Raw genomic sequence first — 12,242 nt, 5'->3', positions numbered from 1 at the left:
TTTTGCAATGAAAATCTTTAATTCGCCGTTTACGATACGCGGCTTCTCTCTGGTTTGGGGGCCGGGGAGGGGACCCAGGGGCGCTCAGCCCCGAACCCTGTCCCCAGTCATTTTATTTTTTTTTATTTAGACACAGAGTCTCCCTGAGTTGCTTAGGGCCTCGCTGAGTTGCTGAGGCTGGCCTCCACCTTGCCGTCCTCCTGCCTCAGCCTCCCAAGCATCCGGGAGTACAGCTGTGAGCGGCGGCGCCCGGCTTATCTTTTCCCGGGGGAAGGAGGCAGAGGCTGAGGAGGACCTGATGCGTTTCAGCATCTCCCCAGGAGGGTCAGAGCCCGTCCCAGGACACAAGGGACACCTTTGGGAGAGGGACGGGGCACAGAACTCGTCTCTCTGCTCGTCCGCGGGCCAATTACGGTGTTTCCTCCACGGCAAGGACGTCCTCGGGTTCCTGGGAGTCTGGCGGAGGCTGGGACTCCACCCAGGTGACCTAAGAGGGAGAAGAAATCACACGGGTGAGATGGTCCACAGATGACCCTCTATTGTCCCGCCAGGAAGGCCTGTCCGACACCAGCACTGTCCACAACAGCCAGAAGGTGTGAAACCACCCAAGTGTCCACCGGTGTTTCAAGAGATCCGCAGAACAGTGCCCAGAGACACGGTGGAATATTACACAGCCAAGAAAAGGAATGGGGCTCTGATACCGGCTAGGATGTGGATGGACCCTGAACACAGGGCGCTCTGTGACAGAGGCAGACCCAAAGGTCCACCCCGGGGACCTCACTGCACCTCCGTCACCTCTGCAAAGACTCGTCTCCAGCCACAGGCACGTCTCAAGGTCCTGGGGTCGGGATTTTACAAGGAATTTGAGGTTAGGTCACCATTCGCCCTAGAGAGTTTTTCAATGGGGACAGGGACCCTGCAGACACGTAACCTAACTCCTTCTTTCTCCAGAGCTGTGATGGACAGTGTCCACTGTGTTAACCCCCCAGTGTGGGGACCTTGGAAGATGGTCACAGTAGCATCAGGGAGAGAGAGAGAGAGAGTCAGAGACGAGACCCCGGGCCCAGCCAGGGACCTCAGCATGCCCTGGTCACCAGCTCAGAGGACCTTGCTCCCTCCCCACCCCCCGACGCCACTCAGGACCTTCCGTGCTGGACACAGAGGTCTCCGTGGTGGGTGCGACAGCGTCTCTGGGGTCTCGGGCTCCTGGTGTCCAGCTGGGCCCTTAGCAGCCTCAGCCAAGGCACAAAGCTGTCCTTGTCCCCTTGCTAAGGGACACGCTCAGCCGCTGCAGCTTGGGGACCCACCTGATTTGACACGAAGTCGCTGGTCACTTCCCCTTTCACCCGCGGGATGGGCGGGAACAGCCTTCGCCACAGCGAGTACCTGGCGAGGACAGGGAGCCTGAGGGGCAGCGTCCGGCTCCGGGGCGCGGCTCCGCTCACCGGACGGGCCCTCTGGACCTGGCTTGCCCGTGGGCTGCCCGTCAGGGTCGCTCTACAAGGAGCAGGAGCCGAGGAGGGCTTTCTTGCACCCGGATGCCCCTGTCACAAGTTCTGGGGCGACAGCTCCGCAGAGAAACGCAGCCCCACCCTGGAGCGGGGATGAGTCACCCCCAGGAGAAGTTCCAGAGCCCTGTCTGGGGGTCACTCAGTCAAACCGTGCATGCACCAGCCGGGCGAGTGGCCCACGCCTGTCATCCCAGCAGCTCCGGAGGCTGAGGCAGGAGGATCACGGGTTCAAAGCCAGCCTCAGCCACAGCGAGGCCCTGAGCCGCTCAGGGAGACCCTGTCTCTCAATAAAATGCAAAACAGGGTTGGGGATGGGGCTCAGGGGTCCAGCGCCCCTGACATCCATCCTCAGTAACTCCCCACCAAATGTGCATGTACCTACAGGGCTCCCTAAGCACCCAAGACTGACCAGCCCCTCCAGTGCTCCCCTGGGGCCCCACGCCTTTGATTGACATCCTCCCTGGGGAGAAGCCCGGGCACAGGGCAAGGCCCTCCCTTGCACCACACGCAGCACAGCTCTTGGCCAGGGTGTGCGCAGGTACCCGGGGCTTCCATGACGTCTGAATCCCGCATGAACAGTGCAAGTGACCCCTCTAGGTGCAGTGACCCCTGCAGACCGCAGGGAACTTGAAAACCCCTCCGCTCTGTAACGCTCAAGGCGAGACTTGCGCCTGGGCCAGACGCACAGGGCTGCTCCGCAGCGCCCCCATGGGCGGATCAAGGAATTGCAGGGGCTACGTCCGGGGATGAATGCCGCCTGGGGCAGATGTGCAGTGCTGCTCTGCAGCGCCCCCATGGGTGGACCGAGGAATTGCAGTGACCACATCCGGGTCCCCATGGGCGGATTCCGGAATTGCAGTAACCACCTGCGGGGATTAAGTCGCCTGGGGCAGATGGGGCTCTGCAGCGCCCCCATGGTCGGAAGAGGAATTGCAGTGGCCACATCCGGGGATTAAGTCCCCCGGGGGCAGATGCGCATGTTAGGCTCCGTAGCGCCTCCAGGGATGGACGGAGGAATTGCAGGGGGCGGAGCAGGCGTTACCTTTGCAAATTTGGCGAATTTTAGAAATGGGGTAATTCGCACTCTAGCCCCGTTTTTGTTGCAATGATGGGGATGCAGCCCACGCCCTTGCTGATGCACAGCAAGTGCTCTACCACGGAGCGACACGCCCAGCCCTCTTATAAGGAGCCCTGGAGACAGCCATGGGCTCTGTCCAGTTCCAGAACATTCGAATTATCACAAAGGAGACCGCACCTATGAGCAGTCCCTCCCTGTGCCCTCCTGGTCCCGGCCTGAGCAACCCTAGTCTGGTCAGCGCTGCGGATTTGCCTGCTCTGCTCCTGTGGTCTAAACGGCCACGCAGCCCGTGGTGACGGGGGTCTGACCCACTTTGCCAAGTGGGATAGTTTCAACGCCACTCAAAGTCACCTTTTGCAAAGGAACATGAGGACCACCGTGGACAGGGTGGCTGCCCCCACCACCAGCACCACCAGGGTCACAGGGATGCTTCCGTATCCCTCTTCTGGGATGCCTGATGAGGAAGAAGAGCAGAGGGTCAAGAGGGACCAGTAGCCGGGCTCTACGCACAACCTCTTCCTGTCTTCAGCTGGGGACAGGAATCAGGGCTGCATCTGAAGAAGAGAGAATTCCCCAGCACAGGGTCCGAGGGACTTGGGGAAGCTGGCGCTCAAGATCAGTGGCCCTCACCTGAGAATCGGTCCTTCCCTGGTCCCTGACCACCTGTGTCCCCAGGGGCTCTTCCAATGTCCTGAGCCCCTTTGGAACACTCTAAGGGCACAATCCCAGCACGATCCTTCTCGGGATGGTCACCTTGACACACCTCGCTTACATCCAAAGAAATGGAGACCATCAATCAATCATTGCACAGCCAAAGGAATGAATGCGGAATGGTGGACTGTCCAGGTGCAAGGCTCCCCAGTGACTGGACCAGCCCGGGTGGCTTCAGGCATCTGGCAGAGCATGGATTTCTGCAGCTCTCAAGTCCCCTGGCTTGTGGTCCCTTTTGACTGCAGACTCTAACCTGGCGACCCCGTGAGGACAAGGCCAGCATCCTATCATGGGGACAGGGCAGAACCATTCTCCAGATTCTCTGTTCCCCGCAGGAGTCTCCACCCCACGACGCCCTGATTGGCAGGTGTCATGCATAGATGTGGTCATCTCATCTCCAGGACCCTGACGGGAGCCTCCTTCCCGGGGAATCTGGGAGCACGAGAGGCCAGCCTCATGCAGGACTTAGCCCTGGGCAGACTCTCAGCAGCACTTCCCAGCACAGACGGGGAGATTCAGGTGGCGGGACTGAGTCAGAGGGTCCCCCCGTGGCCAGGTCAGCGTCCATACGGCCCCAGGAGCCGCCCGGGAGCCGGGCACCTACCGAAGCGCAGCGTCCGGCTCCATTCGCTCCAGATCTCGTTGCGCTGGTACTTGACCCTCAGGCGCACGGTGTTCTCCGTGCGCGAGTCGGAGCTGGGGGGCCAGTACTCGTTTTCGTCTTTCCCATCTAGAAAGACCTTTGAAAGGAAAAGGGGTCCGTGCTGGGGACCCAGGTGGAACCGGGAGGAGGGGCAGCATGAATGTCCGCGGCCCCTGAAGGTCGCCTGTCGCCTGGGCTGGACACGGACATGTGTCTTCTGCTCCTTGCCTGTGGCACCCCCAGGACATGCACAGGACACAGGTGCCCTCCTGGACCAGGCACCTGTCCCCCCACGGAGGGGTCTACAGCTCCAGAGGCTGGGAGGAGCAGATCAGCTGCCTGGTGGTCAGAGCAGCAAAGACCTCGATCCCTTGATCCACAGGGAAATCTCTGGGCTGGGCAGGGGCAGGGGAAACACCAGGACATCTCCTTCTGGGCCACTGGCCGTCTCCATTCCCTACGGCAGCTGGGGGCAGGCGAGCTGGTCACACCTTTCAGCACTGGCCAGCACCTTGGGCATCCCCGGGGATTGTTACCGCCTGGGGCAGATGGACACGGGAGCCTCCGCAGCGCCCCCAGGGGCGGACTGAGGAATTGCAGTAGCTACACCCGCGGATTAACGCCTCCTGGGCAGAGGACTCCTGAGCCTCCGTAGCGCCCCCAGGGTGGGATGGAGGAATTGCAGTAGCCACATCCGGGGATTAAGTCTCCTGGGGCAGATGAGGCTCTGCAGCGCCTCCATGGGCAGACTAAGGAATTGCACAGACCACATCCAGGAATTAACGCCTGTTGGGGCAGATGCGCACGTGAGGCTCCGCAGTGCCCCCAGGGTGTGTTGGAGGAATTGCAGTAGCCACATCCGGGGATTAAGTTGCCTGGGGCATGTGAGCTTCTTCAGCGCCCCCAGGGTGTGGACCAAGGGATTGCAGCAGCCACATCCGGGGGCATTAAGTCTCCTGGGGCAGATGAGGCTCTGCAGCGCCTCCATGGGCAGACGGAGGAATTACAGTAGCTACATCCGGGTATTAAGTTGCCTGGGGCAGATGAGGTTCTGAAGCGCCCCCAGGGGCAGACTGAGGAATTGCAGGGGGCAGAGCCGGCCTTGCCCACATCTGCCTGCCAGGTGGATCCTGACCCTCCTTCCCCTTCTCTGGGCCACTCAGACTGTGGTCCACGGGCTGCGGGAGCCGGTGGAAGGTCAGGGCTCAGCGGGGGACCTGAGAATCAGGCTCCCAGGTGCAGGAGCCACCAGCACCTGCAGGCGCAGGACCCTGCTGCCCCACGTGATCCCTCCTCTGTCTCTTGGGAGGGACACGTCCGTTGCATGAGGGCCCCCTGACCCAGGAGGAGCCCATCTCAGGGCCCTCCACTAACTAGGTCCACCGTCCTTGCTTCTGAGGTCCCTTTGCAATCCCAGGTGGGTCCTGCCCAGCGCACTGTGCGTTCTGAGGCGAGCCCCCCGGGGCAGCTGGTTTTTTGCACGAGAGGCTGCTCCGTGTGCCGTGCGCACCGTGCGCCCAGGTTGGACGGAGCCCCCCGTCTTCTGGCCACGGTGCCTGGTGACCACCAATGGGCCCCCGGGGACTGTGGCTCAGCTCAGATCATCTGTGAGGTCTGTGATGGCTTCAGCACAGGATTCTGGGGAGGAGAGGGATACTTACAGGGTCTCTCTTCGGGGAGCCGCTCTGTAAAAAGAAACACAGAAAGAAGAGGGTCAGTGTTTTTATTTATTTTTTATTTTATTTTTTTGTCTGTAGCCAACGTGGACGGTGACCCTGATCCCCGGAGTTGCAGCAAAGATCATTTTACACTAAAACCGGGCGTGAGACCCCACCGGCACAGGGCCCTCCTTGCAGCTTGGGTTATCTGAGTGACCGTGGAACACTTCTGGGAAGGAGGCCACCGTCAACCCCCCTCTTCCCAATGACTTCATTCCAGGAAGGAGAGAAAAATGGGACGCTGTCATCACATCCCCTTTTTATGGCCGGAAGAAGACGGAGGAGGCCACTGGCGCCTGCACAATCAGACACTGCCACGACTCGCTTATCTCCATCTTGTTCTCTTAAAAACACGCTCGTCTTCCCGGAGAAACAATACCTTCTTGTACAGGCCCCTTCCTTCCCTTCCGGTTATTTAAGCATCTAACTTTAGACATTTATGGGCTACTTGTTTTATGAGCTCCCGTGAGCAGTTAAACAAACTGTGTGGGTTTTTTTTTTTTTTTCCCCCTGCGGATAATCTGCATCTTGTGTTTAATTTGCAGGCCCCCAGAACCAGACATAAAGGGATAGAAAAGTGACCTTCACTGAAATGAAGGTCCCTAGGCTTCCCTGGATGGCAAAGGTTCTCTAGGGACGGTAATGAAGGAGAACAGAGTGGACTTCCAAGGTCCGCTGAGGAGGGGACATGTGGGTCATCCTGGGCCCCTGGTCATACTGTCCACAGAGGGGACAGCAGCACCTGGACTGTGAGCAGGAGGGGCACCTGGGTGTGGTCACTGGTGTGCAATTACCCATGTGTGGTCACCTGTCTGAGGTCACTTGTGTGTAGTTACTAAGGTCACCTGTGTGTGGTCACCTGCATCAGGGCCCCTGAGTGTATTCCCCTGCTTGAGGTCACCTGTGTGACCTGTGGGGAGCCAGGGAACCCCCAGAGGGGCTATGGGAGGACCAGGCTGCATGACCCTGCAGTGACCAGAGGTGAACAGCAGCCCCCGACTGAGCAGAGACGACAGCGAGACACACAGAGGAACTTCCTGGTGGGAACCAGACCCCAGGGGCCACAGGGAGACGCGGGTCAGTACCGTCCTCTGGATGTCCAGCTCGTACCGGAAGGTGCTGCTCGCTAGGTCGTACCTCCGGTGGGGGTTGAGCCACCGGATGACGTGGCTGTGGCTGGACGCGTTGTAGTGGACGGTGACGTTCGCCGGCGGGTTGTACTTCTCTGCAATAGAGAGCCCCGGAGTGACGCACCCGCAGGACAGGCCTGGGCAGGTCCTTGGCCTCCTGTGTCCCTGTTCCCTCTCTTTTCTGTTTGGTACCGTGATGGACCTCAGGGACACTGGACCCCTGAGCCCCGTCCCCAGCCCTATTTTGCATTTTATTTAGGGACAGGGTCTCCCTGAGCTGCTCAGGGCCTCGCTTTGGCGGAGGCTGGCTTTGAACCAGCGATCCTCCTGCCTCGGCCTCCCCAGCTGCTGGGATGGCAGGTGCCCGGCTGCATGTCCTCTCTCTGTGCAAATCCCTCCATTCCCTGGGACACTGGTCACCAGCGCCTGCATGGCTCGGGAACACCAGTAAAACCCAGGAGCAGATTCCCCCGAAGCCACGTGACCCCCAGATTTGCATTTATGCCGCCTGGACAGACGGACACGGGAGCCTCCGCAGCGCCCCCAGTGGCCGGCCGAGGAATTGCAGCAGCCACATCCGGGGATTTAGTCCCCTGGGGCAGATGAGGTTCCACAGCGCCCCCAGGGGCAGACTGAGGAATTGCAGGGGGCGGAGCCAGCCTTGCCCATATCAGCCCCCAGGTGGATCCTGACCCTCCTTCCGCTGATGTCCATCAATGTGACCTGACCAACAAAGTGCGTGACCTTGACGGGGGTCACCTCAGGACACCCCAAATAGGACTCTTGGGCTTGTGGGTTTGTTTGGAACTGAAGGAACAGAATCGAAAAAATGTGAACCCCAAATCCTCTCCTTCCCTTGGTTCTTTCCAGAACATACTACCCCTGAAAGACACCACATGACCCCCCAAGTTTCCCTTTGTTTCCCAGGAAGCACCCCCCTCCTACACACACGCACAGGCATGGAGATAAAAACCCAATCTGTCTGCTTGTCTCCACTATCTGTCGCTTGGCCATTTTAATCTGCAGCCCCCCGGGACTGGACTTAACAGATGGACTTGAGTTGTTGGCTGCGAGTTCAAGGTTCACGCATCCACGAGAAACGCTCAATACGGCGTCTTGGAACGGAAACGCACATGCACCAAGGTTGTGGACTGATCCACTGACTCTGGGTCTCCCGTCGGTGGATGGCTTGGGATTCAGAGTGGGGGACACGGTCACTGTACCTCTGGGGCATTGTCTTGGGACCCCGTCTTACCGATTTTAAAGGCCACGAGAGGGGCAAAGTCCAAGAACTGGACGGCCACCTCGTTGCTGGTCCCGTTGAGCAGGAAAAAGTAGTTGTCTGTGGTCTTGGCTTCGCCCAGGTCCTCGAAATGGCAGCCCACGTGCACCCCGGCCGAGTCCACCATGTACTGGGCACATTCGGTCTCGTCCTCGTCCCTGCAAGGCACAGATCCTCCTGCCTCAGCCTCCCAAGCTACTAGGACGACTGGCACGTCACTGCCTTTGGAGTCTGTTTCCTTTTTGACAGCTGAATAGTATTCCACTGTGCACCCAGACAGCACCCTCGGTAGGACCCTTGGGTTGACTCCTTTTCCTGGTGACTAGGAACAACACTGGGGGGCGTCTTTCTCATCACGGTTTCCTGCCCTTCTCGACATAATGCCCAGGAACAGCGTTGCTGGATCACGCCGTACCTGCATCCCAATTTTTTTCCTATGCTGTTTTCCAAGGCGACTCTGCTCTGTGAATCCATCTGTCATCCACTCTGGTTTCCTTCCAGGCCTAGCCGGGGGACCCAAAGGTGCCCCAGGACACTTTCCCACCCTCCCCGGCCCACGCCTGGCCCCCGGACCTGGAGAACCAGGAGTAGAGGTGGTACTGGACGTCCGCGGGGGCCGCGGGGCCGCGGGTCCAGCTGCAGTTCATGAAGCGCACGTCGTAGATGAAGCAGGAGAAGCCGGTCGCCCGGGAGCCCTCCTTGCCTGGAAGGTCCACGGAAGACCCTCACCCCGGGGTCCAGCGCCACGTGCCCCCTGCTGACCGCCATGCTGCGGCCCCGGGTGCCCCCACTCACCTGCGCTCGGGAAGACCAGCTCCTCCTCAAAGTCAGCGCCCTGGGAAGAGCCCCGCAGGGTCAGGGTGGCCCCGCGGTGCAGCAGGGCGTTGGGGAAGGCGCACCTGTAGGCCAGGTCAGCGGTCACCTGCGGGAGGAGACGCGGGGCAGGCGCTGAGCGGCACCCGAGGAGGCCGCTAACCTGGCCATCGTCTCTCTGCAGAGGCCGGCTGCAGCCAAGTCCACCACCAGGGGCCACCCGGGTCCCACTGCCCTGGACATCTGCTGGTCCCCGAGCTCCGGACTTGTAAGCCTGGACACAGTGGCCCACCCCTGTAACCCAGCTCTGGGGAGGCTGAGGCAGGAGGATGGCAAGTTGGAGGCCAGCCTCAGCAATTGACTGAGGCCCTGTCTCCAAATTAAAAAAAAAAATAAAAAAACGTCTCTGTGTGGAGGGACTTTCTGGGCTGGGCAGGAAGTTCTACTTCTGATCCCATTTCCTCAAGAAGCGTCCAGCTGCGGGTCGTAGAATGGGGACAGTTTCAAAGCCCGGAGTGAGGACCCGGACCCGGGGGGACGGGAGCTGCCCGGGGTGGACCACAGGCTCAGGGGGCGCGTGGGGTCAGCTCAGAGTGGACAAGAGCCACCGCCACCGTGTGCGTGCCCAGAAGGGACTCGGACGCGGGGGGTCACGGCACCATCAGTTGGTCTCCCCTTCCTCTCTGCGAACACCCCCCCCCGCCCCGTACCCTAAAAATACTGGCGCCTCTTGTGCCCATCTCTCCTTTGGGTCCTTTTCATTTGCAGACCCCCGTCCCGGAGCCAAAGAGCGGGGGAAGCGGTCTCCCTTCCCGTCCTGGGCAATCCGTGGGCCCCCGGCCCTGGCCACCTACCCGAGGGCTGGTGCTGGTGGCCGGGGCCAGGGGGGTGACGATCCTGCAGGAGTGCTGGGTCACCTCTCTGCTGTAACGCCACGTCAGCAGTTTCTTCCGTGGATCGAGCTTCAGGTTGAGGACCGGAGAGGCGCTCTCCCCAGCTGTCCCTGCAGGAGATGGACACTTAGCGGGGACCCTGCTCGCGGAGCGCCGGGGGGCTGGTTCTGGGGCTCTCGGGGGCCTTCTGTCTCCCGCCACCACTGAACACGGGGTCCGCTGGGTCCAACCGCGACGGGAGACCCTGCCCTACGCACCCAGGGGCTGCTGTCCTTCACCCAGCGCCGGACGGACGAGCATCAAGAGCCACGCTGACGCCCACAGAGCCGCCATGACTGGACCTGCATGCCCAGAGGGGACACTGTGGGTCAGCGGCGTGTCCTCCCCTCATGCAAACCACAGAGGTCCCCGAAAATTAGTGGGGGACGGCTGGACTGTGTCCTGTCTGATGCCCCTGCCGCAGCCCTGGCCCCAGGACCTTGGCACGTGCCTGTGTATGGGGCAATGGGTCCGGGAGGACCCAGGGAGAAGACGGCGGCTGCCAGCCCAGGGGAGAGGCCTCGGGACGAGCCGGCCCTGCCCAGCCTGGACCTCAGACCCCCAGCCTCCAGGACTATAGGTGTCCATCGTCTCCGATAGCCATCTCGGGGCATGTCCTGCGACAGCCTCACAAACTCTGGCGAGAGCCCTGGCGGTCACTTTTAGGTGCTCCGATCGACTGGGCGCCAGGACCCAGGCATCTGGCAAAGCATCAGCTACGGAAAGTGCTGGTTTTTTTTGGTTCCGGAGTCGAGCGTTTCAATCAGCGGACGCTGCGGACCCTGCACGATGCGGGTGGGCCGCGTCTAATCAGTCGAGGCCTTTCAGACCAAGCCCGTCGGGGCCCGAGGACGTCCTTACAGAGGGGTTGATGGGATGCCAGACGGCCATCTGGGCATGGCCTCTACCCGGGCCACCCTGTCCACTGTCCACTCTGGGGTTTTATGCAAGGCAGGACTTTCCCTGAGCTGACCCCTGGGGTCAAGGTCCTGTCTGGGCCCTCCCTGTGGCGGCCCCTGGTGGGTCCTGGTGTGTGTGCGAGTGTGCGGGGTTCTGGGGGCGACCCTGTGCCCCCCACACCTGGCCCTTGCTGTCCCCCGGGCTGCGCCCTGTTGGGCTCCCTGTCGACCGTGCAAAACCCCGAGAGCAGAGCGTCACAGCTCCGGGCGGGTCCCCTCACCTGGCTCCGCGGGCGGCGACTCGAGGACGCAGCTGTCGTCTGGCGCTCGATGTCCTCGGGGGTCGCTTCCAGGACGCAGGTCTCCAGGGGACCGTGGCCACCGGGTCGCTGCGGCGGCAAAGGCCCTGATAAGGCTCGCTGCACGGTCAGCTCCGTCTGGTCCCTGGGGTCAGCGCCCGCAGGGGCCTCCCTCGGGGGTCACCAGGGTCTCCCGTGCCCCCAGTCGCGGATGCGGACGGGAGGCGCCAGCTGTCACCCTGGATGTCACCCTGGGTGTCACTCTGGGCCGCGGAGCTGGCTCGGGGGTTTGCCCACATCCCCTTTCGGGGCGAGATAACCGGGTCACCCGCCCGTGTCACGCTTCCTGGCGCAGGCGGGTCACCAGCTCGGGGCTGGGGCCTCTGCCTGTCAGCGGTCCCCGCGTCCCTCTCAACAGCAGCGGGATGGGACACATGGGGCCCTCGTGAGTGACACCTGGTGGCTTCATGGGGACAGGGAGAAGAAGCGGGAGATGAGAGGGGACAGTCATCGTCGGTGCACCTGGGACACCCTGCAGGGTGGACGCCGTGAGAAGGGGCAGCCAATTCCCAGAATCCCTCAGGGATTTGTTGAGTGCTCCCCCTGAGCAACTGGGAGAGGCCTTGAGACCATGCTGTGGCCGGGAAACACGGGGACCAGGGTACGACCTGGGCAGGGGACTTCCTGGCTGGGGACCCTCAGTCTGTAGATTCTGGGCTTCACTGGGGCCTTGGGACAGGCTCTTAGAGAGCCAGGCCCCTGGGGACTGCAGGTGCCTCCCGGGGGATCACAAGACAGGCGTGAAAAAGGAGCCCGCAGCGTTCCCAGCTGGACTCTGGTCATTCCACGGAGACGAGCCCCCCCCTTATCTTTATGGCCAGTGAAGTGACACGTGGCCCAGGAAAAAATTACTCATGAGCTGTGACATGTGGGACGTGTGACTTGTGATACATCAACGGGGACGTTAGAAATGACAAGTCACCGCGCCCAGGGGTGCCCCGTCTCCGTGGGCTCAGCCTCCTGGATTCCGTGCATTTGGAAAGGGACCAACAAGCTGGACGCGCGGTGGTGCGCGAGCCTCTTCCCGGCAGCTCCGGAGGCTGAGGCAGGAGGATCCCAAGTTGGAGGCCAGCCTCAGCCACTTTAGCGAGACTCGGTCTCAAAATAAAAAAAAAAAAAAATCTAAAAAGGACCCGGATGTGGCTCAGGGGCTGAGCGCCCTGGGG

The 12,242-nt window shown here is 61.2% G+C and overlaps 1 protein-coding gene across 1 annotated transcript; it reads right to left on the bottom strand.

Moving 5' to 3' along the window:
* On the bottom strand, positions 1-11,527 carry LOC139701317 (granulocyte-macrophage colony-stimulating factor receptor subunit alpha-like). The gene is made up of 12 exons (XM_071606645.1): positions 11,381-11,527; positions 10,999-11,161; positions 9,741-9,889; positions 8,869-8,995; positions 8,647-8,776; positions 8,047-8,231; positions 6,747-6,886; positions 5,605-5,628; positions 3,905-4,040; positions 2,941-3,043; positions 1,308-1,386; positions 1-487 (listed from the first exon to the last, which is right to left on the bottom strand). The coding sequence occupies exons 1-12, from the start codon at positions 11,525-11,527 to the stop codon at positions 410-412; spliced, it is 1,461 nt and encodes a 486-aa protein (XP_071462746.1). The 3' UTR covers positions 1-409.
* Between the last annotated feature and the right edge of the window lie 715 nt (positions 11,528-12,242).

The sequence above is a fragment of the Marmota flaviventris genome, chromosome X (assembly GCF_047511675.1).
Source record: "Marmota flaviventris isolate mMarFla1 chromosome X, mMarFla1.hap1, whole genome shotgun sequence".
Taxonomy (NCBI): domain Eukaryota; kingdom Metazoa; phylum Chordata; class Mammalia; order Rodentia; family Sciuridae; genus Marmota; species Marmota flaviventris.
The sequence above is the reverse complement of the archived record's forward strand: the minus strand, read 5'-3'. Positions and strand labels throughout refer to the sequence as shown.

Excerpts from the sequence above, each read along its gene's own strand:
- LOC139701317 (XM_071606645.1), bottom strand. The coding sequence starts at position 11,527 with ATGACTGTCCCCTCTCATCTCCCGCTTCTTCTCCCTGTCCCCATGAAG. Across the intron at positions 9,890-10,998 it reads GTCGCCGCCCGCGGAGCCAG|GGACAGCTGGGGAGAGCGCC; the intron begins GTGAGGGGACCC and ends CATCTCCTGCAG. Across the intron at positions 1,387-2,940 it reads CTCATGTTCCTTTGCAAAAG|GTACTCGCTGTGGCGAAGGC; the intron begins GTGACTTTGAGT and ends TGTCCTCGCCAG.